Source organism: Lepidochelys kempii, chromosome 25 (genome assembly GCF_965140265.1).
Source record: "Lepidochelys kempii isolate rLepKem1 chromosome 25, rLepKem1.hap2, whole genome shotgun sequence".
In the NCBI taxonomy this organism is placed as follows: domain Eukaryota; kingdom Metazoa; phylum Chordata; order Testudines; family Cheloniidae; genus Lepidochelys; species Lepidochelys kempii.
In genome coordinates this window covers 1,909,138-1,926,592 of record NC_133280.1, presented here as the reverse complement: position 1 = coordinate 1,926,592, position 17,455 = coordinate 1,909,138, and the positions used below count along the sequence as shown (strand labels likewise).

At 42.9% G+C, this 17,455-nt stretch overlaps 1 protein-coding gene across 5 annotated transcripts in view; it reads right to left on the bottom strand.

Moving 5' to 3' along the window:
* RANBP3 (RAN binding protein 3) overlaps positions 1–17,455 on the bottom strand; it is a 176,198-nt gene that overhangs the window by 137,017 nt on the left and 21,726 nt on the right. For 4 of the 5 annotated variants that reach the window (XM_073324306.1, XM_073324307.1, XM_073324311.1 and 1 more), the window contains exon 2: positions 1,357–1,412. The exons of the other annotated variant lie outside the window; for it this stretch is intronic. In XM_073324306.1, the coding sequence (XP_073180407.1) occupies positions 1,357–1,412 (56 nt within the window). The remainder of the gene's footprint in view (positions 1–1,356; positions 1,413–17,455) is intronic. 5 annotated transcript variants of the gene reach the window in all.

Sequence of the window (17,455 nt, the reverse complement as noted above, 5' to 3'; positions counted from 1 at the left end):
AAGGATGTGGAAAAATTGGAAAACATCCAGCTGAGGGCAACAAAAATGATTAGGGGACTGGAACACATGACTTATGAGGAGAGGCTGAGGGAACTGGGATTGTTTAGTCTGCGGAAGAGAAGAATGAGGGGGGATTTGATAGCTGCTTTCAGCTACCTGAACGGGGGTTCCAAAGAGGATGCATCTAGACTGTTCTCAATGGTAGCAGATGACAGAACGAGGAGTAATGGTCTCAAGTTGCAGTGGGGGAGGTTTAGGTTGGATATTAGGAAAAACTTTTTCACTAGGAGGGTAGTGAAACGCTGGAATGCATTACCTAGGGAGGTGGTGGAATCTCCTTCCTTAGAAGCTTTTAAGGTCAGGCTTGACAAAGCCCTGGCTGGGATGATTTATTTGGGGATTGGTCCTGCTTTGAGCAGGGGGTTGGACTAGATGACCTCCTGAGGTCCCTTCCAACCCTGATATTCTAGGATACTGGCAGCAGAGAAATCTAAGCTTCTCCCACCAAATCCTGTGCCAACATGGTTCAACACTGAACTGGATAAAGCACCTTTAGGAGTAAATCTTCATGATATCTCTGCTTACACTTCCATGAGGAGTATCATTTATGGCTGGAAATGGACTGAGAAAACATTTTGCATATAATTTGGTAACATCTTTCACTCACTATTGACCTGCACTGGATTCAAAACAGACATCTGAGGGTAGATTTCACATCTTGACAAAATAATTTTTAGTAGCAACTAACTAAAATACTGGAAGGTTTTCTGTTTGAACCTAGCTTAATGGATCACGGAATTCATTCGAAAAACCGTGTCAGTCTCTCTTTCCAAGTTGAAGAATGTTAAGTGCATTTAAAATGCAAAATGCTCTGAGGTCACTGAGTTACACAGCTGACAGCAACGTTTTTCCATTTCCCCAAACTTAAATTTAATGATGAGCAATTAACCAAGAAATCAATCAGTAGTTGTACGTAATATGTTAAATTTTAGCACTAACTTGAACCATGTTTTTTTCCTTTTAACTTTCCTTTTCGTTTTGTTATTCTTTTTTCTTGCTTTCATTTCTATTTCTACATAGTAATAAGGTCTGCCCCTTTTTCCCATCTGTCTTTGTTTAAGATTCTGCTTTGAAATTGTTCTAGATTTCCTCCACTTTCTGTCCCTCCTGCTTTCCTCCCACTAACCTATAATCTTTGTCTTCCCACATTTTTTCCTTGAATTTCAAACCCTAATGACAACTATCTAGTATCTCACCTTAACTTCAGAAGAGTAACACCATATACAAATTACTGAAATATTAGTCAGGATGACCATATGCCATAAAATGAGTACATACACAGTGATAGCTCCTTACCTTCTGTGCTTTATCCTTCTGAAACACAAAGACGGGTGGAGCAATGGCAGGTTTTTCTGCAAAAAAAGAAATTGTTTTTTCCAACAGCATTAAATATTACAAAGTTATGCTCTGTGATGTTTTTCACAGAAAAAGAATGAATTCTGAAAATGTTCACCTCACAATTCAGGGCAACTGCACTTGTATACCCCTCTCTGGTCCCTCAAGGGCACACACACCAGGCTCCTCAGCTGTCACCTATCTTGGGTAGAGGGCCGCATCCCTCTCCCCTCTAATTGGGTTTTTTCCAGGCTGTACAGTTCCCTGCCTAACTGATATTCCCAGCAATCCGACTGCCAAAACTGCCAACAACTGCGCTTTGCTTTCTCTTCAAAGGTTAGGAATAATGTAATTGCCAGCAGTTATGAGTTACAAATAGCTCTTTATAAGCAAGCACATTTATTCTTATGGTGAAACCATTATAGTGAAAATATTTTAGAGATGATAAAAGAACCTAAATACTTGCTAATAAGCTTATCAGAGCTCACCTCCAAACTTCAGCAAGAGCTCTGGCAGCAATGGGTTTGTGTGTGGTTACAAATTCATAAACAGCCTTAGCTCAGAATAAACACAACCATGCACAGGTTAATGTTTCCTTTACAGCCTGGGCCTTGGATCTTGAGATTCCACCAACAAATTATCAGTAGAAAATAGTTCCCTCCTCGGGTCGTAGATACAAAAAGAAGGGCTTTTGCATAACCAGAGTTGGAAATTTGCTCTCACCTTCCCATAGAGATTCCCTAGGCAAACCAGTTAACATTGTTTGTCCAAACATCCATTCTTGTCTGGCCCATTGTTCAGACAGTCCTTTGAAGTTCACAACACCTCCCAGGAATCATTACTTTTGCATTTAATAAAATGGACTCCAGATACTAATACAGTAAGGTTTTTCAAGAATATTGCAGGAAATTGCCATATGTGTCCCAGTTCAAGTATTAGTTACACTAGTTATAACTAAGGTGGGATTTGCAAAAGTGCCTAATGGCAGATCTACAGGGATGCAATTTTTTTTTTACTTTATTTTTTTTTTTTTTTACATTTCAATGCCAGTAAAAGCCCTAATGTAGCTGCAGTTATACTGGCATAGGAGTGCTTTTGCTATATATACTCCTGGGAGGGGATCCTGTGGGACTCTACGCCTGCAGAAAATGCCACGCACACAAGCCCCTTCTCCCCCCTTCCCCCAGTATTTCTACATTTCCCTGCAGAAAACGGCAGGGAAGCAAAGGGAAGCCACGCAAGGGGGAGCGGCGACCATGTGTGTAGTTTTTGTGCCGGACTGCCCCCCAAACAGAAGCACGGCATGAGGGAGCACACAGGGTTACATGCCACTGCCCCCACCCCTCATTTCTGCAAATGCACAACTGCCCTGCTGAAGGAGTCTGTGTCAGGCTCCGCTGACTCTGTAGCTGAATGCAGCCTCTTCGGTCCTAGTCCCAGTTGTGCTCCCCTTCTGTGTGCTGGGAGCCTTCAATTTTCCATGGAACATTGAGTGCCCATGGCAGGGGGGAAGGAAGAGGGGTGGAATAGGGGAGGGGGAAGGGAATGTGGGAGTGAGCAGAGAGGGGTGGAGAAGAATAGGGGAATCGCAGGGGGAAGTGGGAGCCCAGCATGCAGCATCCCCTCACCAGTGGCTGGGGCTCTCCCATTAAGCAAGCCCATTGTACCCTCACCCTGACAAGTCCTACCCCCTTACACCTGGACCCCACCGACAAGCCCTCCACACCCAGACCCATAAAGCCCCACTCCCCCAGCACCCAGACCCCCCCCATCCCCAAGGCTCCCCGCTCAGCCCAACCACCATTACCTGGATCCCCTGCAGCGTCCCATTGCCCCTGTGCATCCAGCTCTCCCACTGAGCCGCCCGCACCCAGACTGCAGCACTCAGAAACCTTTCACCCCACATCTGGATCCCCCCACACTAAGTCCCTCCACACTTGGCTGGGCAGGTTCAGCCCAGCAGGAGCAGCACCTGGTGCGCCTGGCACAGAGGGGCAAGGCGCCGAGGTGTTTCTGTGGCAGGCCCAGCCCTTGCACTGTGTCAGGGTCAGGTGCAGCCTCGCTGCCGAGTCCCTGTACGGAGAGAGGTGGGGGCTTCAGGGTGATCTCCCACCTCAGTGCAGCCAGTGGACTGTGCTCCCCACCCTGTTTCCCCCACAAAAAAGACACTCTGAAATAGTAAATAGAATGCAGGCACAACTACAGCAACAGAGTGAGGGCTATCCAGTTTATAGTACTGAACAGAAAGGATGGGCTCCACCTTAATATAAACAGAACCAGACTGCTGCGTATAAAATTAAAAAGTTAGCAGAGGAATTTTTAAACTAAGGGCTGGGGGAAAGCAACAGATGCAGAGAAGCACATGGTTCAGACCAACACATCCCTTCACAGAGGATCTATTAGCAGGGATACTAGTCTATATCCTAATAAAGAGAAGAGGATAGAACTTATTAAAGTACAGGTAGAAACTGAAGAGAAACAGTCAAATGAAAAAGTCCCATTCAATTACATCACATGAAGACAGACAACTAAATATTGACACATTTTTATAAGTGCTTCTATACAAATGCAAGTGTAAATACTAAGATGGGTAACCTTGAGTGCCTGGGATTAAGTGAGGATATTGATATGACAGACACCACAGAAACTTGGTGGAATGAAGATCATCAATGGGACACAATAATATTAGGGTACATAATATATAGGAACAACAGAGTAAGTCATCTTGGAGAAGAGGAGTGGCACTGGCACTGTATGTGAAAGAGTCAAATAGAGTAAAAAAAATCGTAAAATGATTCAAAAAGTACCATAGAATATCGATGGACAGAAATTTTATGCTTGAATAATAAGAGTATAGCTGTAGAAATATACCAGCTACCAACTGACCAGGGTGGTGATGTTGACTGTCAAATGCTCAGGGAGATTAGTGGCTACAAAAATAGAAAAAACTCAGTAATAATGGGGAATTTCAGCTATCCCACACTGACTGGGTACATGTCACCTCAGGACTGGTTGCAGAGATAAAAATTTGTAGATACCATTAATGACAGCTTCTTGGAAGCAGCTGGTCCTGGAAAGCAGAAGGGGAGAAGCCATTCTTGATTTAGTCCTAACTGAAACAAACAGAATATGGTCCAAGAGGTGAATACAGCTGAACGACCCAGTAATGGTGACCATAATGTAATTAAATCAAACATCCTTGTCGGGGGGAAAATACCAAAGAATCCCACGACAGTAGCATTTAACTTCAATAAGGGGAACTACACAAAAATGAAGCAGCTAATTAAATGGAAATGAAAAGAAACAGTCACAAGAGTGCAATGCTTGCAAGCTGTATGGAAAAACTTTTTAAAGACACTACAACAGAGACTCAACATATATAAACACCCCAAATAAAAAAAAAATTAAAAAACACCCCCAAAAAAAACAGTCAAAGGAACAAAAAAAATTGCCACAGTGGCTAAACAGAACAAAAGAGGCAGCTAGAGGCAAAAATGCAACCTTTAAAACTTGGCAGTCAAATCCTACTTGTGAAAATAGAAAAAAAACATTCTGGCAAGTCAAGAATAAAAGCATAATTAGGCAGACCAAAAAAAAATTGGTAAATTAGATTTAGCAAAAGACAAAAACTAATAGAAAAAAAAAAAAAAGTACATCAGAAGCAGGAAGCCTACCAAACAATCAGTGGGGCCCCTTGACGATTGAAGTGAGCCTCTGTACCAGATGACTAAAAGATAGCTAATGTAATGCGGATTTTTTTTTTTTTTTAAAGGGCTAAAAAGGTGATCCTGGTAATTACTGGCTGGTAAACCTAACTTCAGTACCAGGCAAACTGGTTCAAAATATAGTAAAGAACAAAATGATCAGACACATAAATGAACATGATATGTTGAGGAAAAGTCACAGCATTTGTAAAGGGAAAGTAATGCCTCCCCAATCTACTGGAATTCTTTGAGGGGGTCAACAAGCATGTGTCATTTGTGTTGCCCTTTTCTGAACCTTTTCCAATTCCAATATATCTTTTTTGAGATAGGGCAAAATACAATTAGGAAGGCCAAAAAAGAATTTGAGGAACAGTTAGCCAAAGACTAAAAAAGTAATAGCAAATTTCTTTTGAAGTACATCAGAAGCAGGAAGGCTGCTTAACAAAGTGAGTTTGTGTGTGTGTTTTTTGGACGGGGGTGAGAAAACCTGGATTTGTGCAGGAAATGGCCCACCTTGATTATCATGCACATTGTGTAGAGAGTTGTCACTTTGGATGGGCTATTACCAGCAGGAGAGTGAGTTTGTGTGTGGGGGGTGGAGGGTGAGAAACCCTGGATTTGTGCTGGAAATGGCCCAACTTGATGATCACTTTACATAAGCTATTACCAGCAGGACAATGGGGTGGGAGGAGGTATTGTTTCATGATCTCTGTGTGTATATAAAGTCTGCTGCAGTTTCCACGGTATGCATCCGATGAAGTGAGCTGTAGCTCACGAAAGCTCATGCTCAAATAAATTGGTTAGTCTCTAAGGTGCCACAAGTACTCCTTTTCTTTTTGCGAATACAGACTAACACGGCTGTTACTCTGAAACTTAACAACCAGTGGGGCCACTGGATGATCGAGGTGCTAAAGGAGCACTCGAGGTCAATAAGGCCATTATGGAGAAACTAAATGAATTCTTTGCATCGATCTTCACGGCTGAGGATGTCATGGAGATTCCCAAAACTGAGCAATTCTTTTTAGGTGACAGATCTGGCCAGCCCTCTGTGGAGAAAGAGGTGGTTAGGGACTATTTAGAAAAGCTGGACGTGCACAAGTCCATGGGGCCGGACGAGTTGCATCCGAGAGTGCTAAAGGAACTGGTGGCTGTGATTGCAGAGCCATTGGCCATTATCTTTGAAAACTCGTGGCGAACGGGGGAAGTCCCGGATGACTGGAAAAAGGCTAATGTAGTGCTAAACTTTAAAAAAGGGAAGAAGGAGGATCCTGGGAACTACAGGCCAGTCAGCCTCACTTCAGTCCCCGGAAAAATCATGGAGCAGGTCCTCAAAGAATCAATCCTGAAGCACTTATATGAGAGGAAAGTGATCAGGAACAGTCAGCATGGATTCACCAAGGGAAGGTCATGCCTGACTAACCTAATCGCCTTCTATGATGAGATTACTGGTTCTGTGGATGAAGGGAAAGCAGTGGATGATGTATTGTTTCTTGACTTTAGCAAAGCTTTTGACATGGTCTCCCACAGTATTCTTGTCAGCAAGTTAAAGAAGTACGGGTTGGATGAATGCACTATAAGGTGGGTAGAAAGTTGGCTAGATTGTCGGGCTCAACGGGTAGTGATCAATGGCTCCATGTCTAGTTGGCAGCCGGTGTCAAGTGAAGTGCCCCAGGGGTCGGTCCTGCGGCCAGTTTTGTTCAATATCTTCATAAATGATCTGGAGGATGGTGTGGATTGCACTCTCAGCAAATCTGCGGATGATACTAAACTGGGAGGAGTGGTAGATACGCTGGAGGGCAGGGATAGGATACAGAGGGACCTAGACAAATTGGAGGATTGGGCCAAAAGAAATCTGATGAGGTTCAATAAGGATAAGTGCAGGGTCCTGCACTTAGGACGGAAGAACCCAATGCACAGCTACAGACTAGGGACGGAATGGCTAGGCAGCAGTTCTGCGGAAAAGGACCTAGGGGTGACAGTGGACGAGAAACTGGATATGAGTCAGCAGTGTGCCCTTGTTGCCAAGAAGGCCAATGGCATTTTGGGATGTATAAGTAGGGGCATAGCGAGTTGATCGAGGGACGTGATCGTCCCCCTCTATTCGACATTGGTGAGGCCTCATCTGGAGTACTGTGTCCAGTTTTGGGCCCCACACTACAAGAAGGATGTGGAGAAATTGGAAAGAGTCCAGCGAAGGGCAACAAAAATGATTTTGTTTGGGGTCTGGAACACATGACTTATGAGGAGAGGCTGAGGGAACTGGGATTGTTTAGTCTGCGGAAGAGAAGAATGAGGGGGGATTTGATAGCTGCTTTCAACTACCTGAAAGGGGGTTCCAAAGAGGATGGCTCTAGACTGTTCTCAATGGTAGCAGATGACAGAACGAGGAGTAATGGTCTCAAGTTGCAGTGGGGGAGGTTCAGGTTGGATATTAGGAAAAACTTTTTCACTAGGAGGGTGGTGAAGTACTGGAATGCGTTGCCTAGAGAGGTGGTGGAATCTCCTTCCTTAGAAGTTTTTAAGGTCAGGCTTGACAAAGCCGTGGCTGGGATGATTTAACTGGGGATTGGTCCTGCTTTTGAGCAGGGGTTGGACTAGATGACCTCCTAAGGTCCCTTCCAACCCTGATATTCTATGATTCTATGAATTGTCCCAGATTGAGGTATCATTAGAGGTGGTTTTGGAACAAATTGATAAATTAAACACCGATAAGTCACCAAGACCAGGTGGTATTCACCCAAGAGTTCTGAAGGAACTCAAATGTGAAACTGCAGAACTACTAGGGGTCACCAAATGAAATTAATAGGCAGCAGGTTTAAAAAAATAAAAGTAGTTCTTCACACAACGCACAGTCAACCTGTGGAACGCCCTGCCAGAGAATGTTGTGAAGACCAAGACCATAACAGGATTAAATAAAGAACTAGGTAAATTCATGGAGGATAGGTCCATCAATGGCTATTAGCCAGGATGGGCAGGAATGGTGTCCCTAGGCTCACAGAATATCAGGGTTGGAAGGGACCTCAGGAGGTCATCTAGTCCAACCCCCTGCTCAAAGCAGGACCAATCCCAAATAAATCATCCCAGCCAGGGCTTTGTCAAGCCTGACCTTAAAAACCTTTAAAGAAGGAGATTCCACCACCTTCCTAGGTAACCTATTCCAGTGCTTCACCACCTTCCTAGTGAAAAAGTTTTTCCTAATATCCAACCTAAACCTCCCCCACTGGAACTTGAGACCATTACTCCTTGTTCTGTCAAGCCTCTGTTTACCAGAAACTAGGAATGAGCGACAGGGGATGGATCACTTGATTACCTGTTCTGTTCATTCCCTCTGAGACACCTGACACTTATGACACCTGACATTCCCTCTGAGACACCTGACACCAGTCTTATTTTCTTATGCTGTGAAGGCCCAAAACTGGGTTAAAAAAAGCATTAGATCAATTCATGGAGAATAGTTCCATCAATGGCTATTAGCCAAGATGGTCAGGTATGCAGTCCCGTGCTCTGGAAGTCTTTAAGCCTCTGACTGCCAGAAGCTGGGACTGGACATGGGATGGATGACTTGATCAATGTCCTGTTCTGTTCATTCCCTCTGGAGGCATCAGCCACTGTCAGAAGACATGACACTAGGTTAGATGGACCATTGGTGTGATTCAGTATGGCATTAGTGCCCAAACTTTTCCTCTCACTCCCTCCCCTTACCAGTAATGGAATGTGCCCGGGCCCTCCCAGGCAGGGAGCAGAACCACAGCCAGGCCTGGCACCGAGAGTGGGGGCCAGGACCACAAGCTGGAAGCAGGGCTGCGGGTGTGGGCCAGGAGCGGAACTAAGGCCGCAGCTGCAGCCAGGGCTGGAGCAGAACTGGAGGGTGTGCCCTCCCCAGGCCCCAGTGGGGGCTAGTTCGGGCCCCACCCCCACAGTTTGGGGACCACTGCAGTATGGGCATTCTAATGTTCAGGAGAGTTTAAAAATCCCAACCCAAGACACCCCTGCGAAGCCTTTTGATAACTGCAGTCAAACAATTCCACATTTTGTCATCTCTTGCCAAATATATAACCGTAAATTTTGGTATTCTAATGTTTAACTCTGTGGATACATTGTCACTGATTTAGGGTGAACTTTAAATTTTCTGAGCTCCTAGTAGCCACGATGAAAAATACCTGTGTGCTGCCACATGTTTTGAAATTTCAGGGGACCAAGTAGTTTACTGGGCACTGTACTTCATTTAACAACATCAACTTTCTAATAATCTTTAAGTGTAACTCACTAGGGGCTTGTCTACACTGGCAAGTTTTGTCGATGAAAGTAATGTCAACAAGGAAAAAAAATCGATAAAAGCAAAGTCGCCAAAGCGTGTTTACATTTGCTCCCTCTGTCGACAGATTGTGTCCACATTTGAGGCACCTCTGTTGACAGCGAGAGCAATGACTGTGGATATGCATCCCACAGTGCCTGGTGACATCATCCGTCGCTAGCTGTTGTGGGAATGCGGAAATGGAGCACAGCGCATCCTGGGATGTGCAAAATGTACTGTCATACACCGCTTTGTGTCCCACCCCTGCAAAGGTCTCTGGCTTTCTTTCGCACGGTTTTTCCAGCTGTCATTCTTTTATAGTGCGCGCCAGCATCTGCAGTGAGAGAGGATGGATCCTGCACTTCTCTCCTATGAACTGTTAGCTGTCGTGAGGACATAGCACATGGTAGCACAGTTACTCGCAGAGTTACTCGCGAAGTTAGCAGAGGATGAATCGCAGGTACCCGAGTGTAATGAGGACGGCAGCAACTTATCAGAGCTTTGTGCATTCGCAGAGCAGCTGCAAACGATAGAGCGTTGCTTTTGGGCTAGGGAAACAAGCACTGATTGGTGGGATCGCATTGTCATGCAGGTGTGGGACAACAACCAGTGGGTACAGAACTTTAGGATGCATAAAGCAACTTTCATGGAGCTATGTGCTGAGCTGGCCCCTGACCTGCAGCTCAAGGACACCAGATTGAGAGCTGCCCTTCCAGTAGAGCAGCGTGTGGCAATCACTGTGTGGAAGCTGGCAAATCCAGACTACCACTGGCCAGTCACAAATCAATTTGGAGTGGGAAAGTCCACTGTTGGGGCTGTATTACTCCAAGTGTGCAGGGCAACAAATTGCATCCTGCTGCATAGGACCGTAACTCTGGGAAATGTGCATGACATAGTGGATGGCTTTGCAGAGGTGGGTTTCCCTAACTGTAGCAGGGCCACTGATGGCGCACACATTCCAATTTGAGAGCCAGACCACCTTGAATCTGAATACATCAGTAGGAAGGGATATTCTCCATGGTGTTGCAGGTGCTTGGGGATCACCAGAGGCGTTTCATGGACATCAATGCAGGCTGGTCCGGAAAGATGCATGATGCACGCATCTTCAGGAACAAGAACAGGAGTACTTGTGGTACCTTAGAGACTGACAAATTTATTAGAGCATAAGCTTTCGTGGGCTACAGCCCACTTCATCGGATGCATAGAATGGAACATATAGTAAGAAGATATACATACAGAAAACATAAAAAAAAGGAGTAAGAGGCTAATTAATTAAGATGAGCTATTATCAGCAGGAGAAAAAAAAAAAACTTTTGTAGTGATAATCAAGATGGCCCATTTAGACAGTTGACAAGAAGGTGTGAGGATACTGAACTTAAGGAAACAAATTCAATATGTGGAATGATCCAGCCACTCCCAGTTTCTATTCAAACCCAAGTTAATGGTATCTAGTCTGCATATTAATTCAAGCTCAGCAGTTTCTCGCTGGAGTCTGTTTTTGAAACTTTTCTCTTGCAAAATTGCCACCCTTAAAATCTTTTACTGAGTGGCTAGAGAGGTTGAAGTGTTCTCCTCCCAGTTTTTGAATGTTATGATTCCTGATGTCAGATTTGTGTCCATTTATTCTTTTGCGTAGAGACTGTCTGGTTTGGCCAATGTACATGGCAGAGGAGCATTGCTGGCGCATGATGGCATATATCACATTGGTAGATGTGCAGGTGAACGAGCCCCTGATGACATGGCTAATGTGATTAGGTCCTACGATGGTGTCACTTGAATAAATATGTGGACAGAGTTGGCATCGGACTTTGTTGCAAGGATAAGTTTCTGGGTTAGTGTTTTTGTTGTGTGGTTGCTGGAGAGTATTTGCTTCAGGTTGTGGGGTTGTCTGTAAGCAAGTGCTGGTCTGTCTCCCACGATCTGTGAGAATGAGGGATCATTTTTCAGGATAGGTTGTAGATCCTTGATGATGCGCTGGAGAGGTTTTAGTTGGGGGCTGAAGGTGATGACTAGTGGAGTTCTGTTATTTTCTTTGTTGGGCCTGTCCTGTAGTTGGTGACTTGCGGGTACTCTTCTGGCTCTCCCAATCTGTTTTTTCACTTCAGTAGGTGGGCATTGTAGTTTTAAGAATGCTTGATAGAGATCTTGTAGGTGTTTGTCTCTGACTGAGGGATTGGAGCAAATTCGTTTGTATCTCAGAGCTTGGCTGTAGACAATGGATCATGTGGTGTCCTAGATGCAAGCTGGAGGCAAGTAGATAAGCATAGCGTTCAACAGGTTTCCAGTATAGGGTGGCGTTTGTGCGACCATCACTTATTAGCACAGTAGTGTCCAGGAAATGGACCGCTTGTGTGGATTGGTCTAGGCTGAGGTTGACGGTGGGATGGAAATTGTTGAAATCATGGTAGAATTCCTCAAGGGCTTCTTTTCCGTGGGTCCAGACAATGAATAGGTCATCAACGTAGCGCGAGTAGGGGTGTTAGAACAACGCCTCCTTAGCTCTCGTCCCCTAAGTCAGCCATAAAAATTCTGGCATACTGTGGCACCATGTGGGTACCCATAGCAGTGCCGTTGACTTGAAGGTATACATTGTCCCCAAATGCGAAATAGTTGTAGATGAGGACAAAGTCACAAAGGTCAGCCACCAAGTTTGCCATGACATTATAGGGGATACTGTTCCTGATAGCTTGTAGTCCATCTTTGTGTGGAAGGAGGGGGAGGTTTAGGTTGGATATTAGGAAAAACTTTCACTAGGAGGGTGGTGAAACACTGGAATGCATTACCTAGGGAGGTGGTGGAATCTCCTTCCTTAGAAGCTTTTAAGGTCAGGCTTGACAAAGCCCTGGCTGGGATGATTTAGTTGGGGATTGGTCCTGCTTTGAGCAGGGGGTTGGACTAGATGACCTCCTGAGGTCCCTTCCAACCCTGATACTCCACGATTCTATGAATGTTGGTGTAGAGGGCTTCTACATCTATAGTGGTCAGGATGGTGTTTTCTGGAAGATCACCGATGGATTGTGGTTTCCTCAGGAAGTCAGTGGTGTCCTGAAGAGTGCTGGTAGCGTAGGGCCTGACGAACAGGAACAGTGGCCTGTAAAAAAGCTGCAGGCGGGGACTTTCTTTCCAGACCACAAGTCCGTAGTGAGGGACGTAGAAATGCCCATAGTAATCCTGGGAGACCCAGTTTATGCCTTACAGCCATGGCTCATGAAACCTTACACAGGGCACCTGGACATCATCAAGGAGCGTTTTAACAACAGGCTAAGCAGATGCCACATAGTAGTCAAATGTGCCTTTGGCCATTTGAAAGCTCACTGCAGGTGTTTAAATGGCAGGCTAGACCTTACAGAGGATAATACTCCTGTAGTCATAGCCACGGGCTGCACTTTGTATAATTGTGTGAATCGAAGGGTGAAATGTTTGCTCAGGCAGAGAGCTTGGCTGCCCAGTTTGAACAGCTAGATCTAGGGCTGTTAGAGGAGCCCAGAGGGCTGCTATTAACATAAGAGGGGCTTTGAGGAACCACTTTGACAATGAGGGGCAGTAACACGTCTGCTTTTGCCTTGCTTCCGTGTTGTACACTCCATTCCTCTTGTTTGCTGTCTCATGCTTCTCCCTGAGTTTTTTTTTTTTAATCCCACAAATTTCTCTCACTCATCATTCATTTTCGGTTCATTCACCTCCACCGACACAATGTACATTCTGAAAAGTTTACCAGACACCCTACATTCAGCATACAGAGTGGTGCGTCTCAATATCAAGGGGCAACACCTAAAGAAATCAAGCCCCACAGAAGCTCTTGGTAAAAGGGGAAGGTGCTGGAATGTCTACCAGAATGTTGTCCCTAGACCCTGCTTGGTGGGCATCCATCTTTCAGAGTCTCCATCTAAAAGGTACCTGACAAATATGAAGCACCTCTTCACAGATACACACTGTCTGCTGTGAATGAGTGAGAATTCCCTGTTCCCCCGTCAATCTCAGAACCTCCTTGCCAATGCAAGGGGAGGGCACTACTGTTGCAGTTATTCTACCCTCTTACTATTTTGGATCCCCATGAGAACACCTCAATGCTCAGTGGAGCCATTCACAATAGTATTGAGATCTTATTACTGGATGGTATTGGCACATATAGAATTCAGCAGTCTGTATTTATAGTTCAAATTATTCCTGCCAAGGTATATGACCTCATACTTGCTAATCATTAATTTAATTGGGAATTGTGTTGTCCATTCCCATAGCTTTGTTAAGTTCCTCTGAAATTCTGCACAATTTTCTCTAGTATTGACTATCCTAAATAATTTTGTTGTCATCTGCAAAAATTTGCCACTTTGCTTACATTTCCTAGACAGGCAGTTTCCTGGAGGAGACAGACAATCTCCTGAACTTGACTCTGACTTTCTCCTTTTGGGAAGCAGGGCCTTCCTTGCTTTGAATCAAAGAGGAAAGGGCAGGAATTATATGAAGGATGCTGATGGGGCACTAACCCTTTTTATGGTCAGTAACAGGAGGATTTTTTAGTCCCCTTTTAATGTTTCAGGATGGATAAAAATCTATGATATTTTAATTGGCTTTTTATATTTAAATTGGCTTTATTTAAATTAAATAATTTTTAAAAATAAATTTAAAATGTAACCTGAAATTAAGATTAAAGACTAAAATTTAGATTATCTATTAAAGTCAATTAAACAACAACAACAACAACATTAAAGCAGTATATGTTTACTGCTACAGATTTACAAAAAGTCAAGCCACTGAACTGGCAGAAGCCACTAGCTGAACACTGGATGGTACCAGAGTTTACTGAAGTGCTAAACCAGCTTGACAGCAGTAGCCTCTTCTACAGGTGTAAAGAGAATATTTTCTTCAAATGAGTTTATTCAACTAGTTCGATGACTAGTTCATTCAAAGCTCAGAAAGTGACTGAGTTGAAAAAGCAGGAAAGCCTGTTTTCCTCTTCCATTTTATGAATAAAAACTAGGTGTGAGGATGAGATCTACCAATTCTAGAGTCTTGAAGGAAATGGTGACCAGAAACAAAATCCGTTCAATTCACTAACTACAGATATCTTCTTTGTTTTAGAAATCAGTTGGTTTTAAATACCGAAGATGTATTGATAAGAGGAAAAAAGTTTGCATACAGCACATTGAAAGTGATTTAACTAATCAAAATAGAATTTTAAAATGTTTTGCGCGATAATTGAATTCCTGTTTCCATCCAAACAGCGCTTGACACAAATCACAAGTAAAAAAAAACAAATCTACTAAATAGAAAGGCGTCACTCACCATTTTGTAACAAAATGTATAAGTTAAGAATGTGAATAAATAAATGTTAAGCTATATAATTGTTTAAATAAATATGTATCTATGGCATATTTTCCTAGTTACCAAGCATAAGAATGAAATGGCTGTTTTAGTTGCAAATCAACATGTTTTAATGGTTACCAAGCAATAAGAATCAACCTTTCAGTAGGAAAATAACTAAACAGTACAAATGCAAAAAAAGATTGATTATTTAAATCAAGGTTTTCTGTGTGCTGACCTAAACCATGTTTCAGATCAGTGATTTAAACCACTAAAGCTCTCACGGACCCTGGCTGTGTAACTCTGTGCCAGAGGAACTCTACTAAGAACAGACTAGCACCAACATTCTAGAGCCTCATTCTGGGTTTCTCCAGCTCCAGGGCCCTTCACAGAGTTAGACAGGAAGTCAAACCAGATGTTCATAATGGTCCCTTCTGGCCTTGGAAACTATAAATCTGCACTGCTCTGCTGAGACTAAGCAATATTCCATCCTGGAAGAGTGACAGGTACAACCTCCCATATCTCTTTAGCCATCAAAGCTAGAAGCGGGAGCTTTATACGATCAGAAAGTCAGTAACATTCCATTTCCTGGGGGGGACACAACAACAGCTTTTAGTACTGGTAGGCTACAAGATCAGAAGTTTAAACTGTGACCTTTTATTACAAGGAAATCTATTTTAAGAAGTTTTAGAGAGGGGGATGAGTGGGTGGGTTTGTATAATTATATATAAAAATAAAAGGGCTGTCAAGCGATTAAAAAAATTAATCGCACTGTTAAATAATAGAATACAATTTAAATATTTCTGGATGTTTTCTACATTTTCAAATATATTGATTTCAATTACAACACAGAATACAAAGTGTACACTGCTCATTTTATATTTCTTTTTATTACAAATATTTGCACTGTAAAAAAAGAAAAACTTTTTCAATTCACTTAATACAAGTCTGTAGTACAATCTCTATCATGAAAGTTGAACTTACTAATGTAGAATGTACAAAAATAACTGCATTCAAAAATGAAACAATGTAAAACCTTAGAGCCTACACATCCAACCAGTCCTACTTCAGCCAATCGCTCAGACAATCAAGTTTGTTTACGTTTACAGGAGATAATGCTGCCCACTTCTTGTTTACGTCACCTGAAAGCAAGGACAGGCGTTCTCATGGCACTGTTATAGCCGGCGTCGCAAGATATTCACCTGCCAGATGTGCTAAAGATTCATATGTCCCTTCATGCTTCAACTACCATTCCAGAGGACATGCGCCCATGCTGGTGACGGGTTCCGCTTGATGATGATCCAAAGCAAGCTCGTATTCATCATCTGAGTCAGATGCCATCAGCAGAAGGTTGATTTTATTTTTTGGTGGTTCAGGTTCTGTAGTTTCCGCATCAGAGCGTTGCTCTTTTAAGACTTCTGAAAACATGTGCCACACCTCGTCCCTCTCAGACTTTGGACGGCACTTCAGATTCCTAAACCTTGGGTAGAATGCTGTTGCTATTTTTAGAAAAGACACATTGATACCTTTTCTATTTTGTCAAATATGCTGTAAAAGTGTTCTTAAAATGAACATATGCTGTGTCATCATCCTACACTACTATGACATGAAATATATGGCAGAATGTGGGTAAAACAGAGTTGGGGGGGATATACAATTCTCTCCCAAGGAGTTCAGTCACAAATTTAATTAACACTTATTTTTAAAACAAGCATCATCAGCATGGAAGCAAGTCCTCTAGAATGGTGACCGAAGCATGAAGGGGCATATGAATATTTAGCATATCTGGCATGTAAATACCTTTCAATGCTGGCAACAAAAGTGCCATGCAAATGCCTGTTCTCACTTTCAGGTGACATTGTAAATAAGCGGGCAGCAGTATCTCCCGTAAATGTAAACGAACTTGTTTGTCTGAGTAATTGGCTGAAGTAGGACTGAGTGGACGTAGGCGCTAAAGTTTTACATTGTTTTGTTTTTGAGCAGTTATGTAACAACAAGAAAAATCTAAATTTGTAAGTTGCACTTTCATGATAAAGAGATTGCACTACAGTACTTGTATGAGGTAAAATGAAAAATACTATTTCTTTTGTTTCATTTTACAGTGCAAATATTTGTAATAAAAGAATATAAAGTGAGAACTGTACACTTTGTATTCTGCATTGTAACAAATCAATATATTTAAAAACATCCAAAAAATTGTAATAAATTTCAATTAGTATTTTATCATTTAATATTTTTAGTTAATTGCATAAGTTAACTGCAATTAATCCACACCCTAATATATTTTATATACATATAAATAAAATTTGGGAAAAAAACCTCTCTCCTTCTGAGACCACACTCATGAGTAGTCAGACAACCTGGCTTTACAGATGAAGGATATTACCAATTAGTGTGTCAAATACTGTTACTTAGATAGGCCGAGCTTGAGGGCTGGCCAGCCAGCCCTCACCCACACTAGACAGCATCACCCCTTAACTCAGTTCAGAACCATATAGATTCCGTTGAAAATAGGAAAACCAGAAAAGCTTAATTTTAGGGGGAAGTCAGGTTTTTACAGATTTCACATTTTCACCAAAATTACCATGGTTCTGACCAGAGAGAGAGAGATGGGGGGCAGTATCCGGTTGGCACTACAAAAGGAGCTAAATGTGCACCTTCTATTAATTTTATTGGCACAGGTTTACAGTAGACTGCATAATTCATGAGTAATAGTCAGCCCAAATTCATTATGATAAACTCTTCATACCACAACATACCA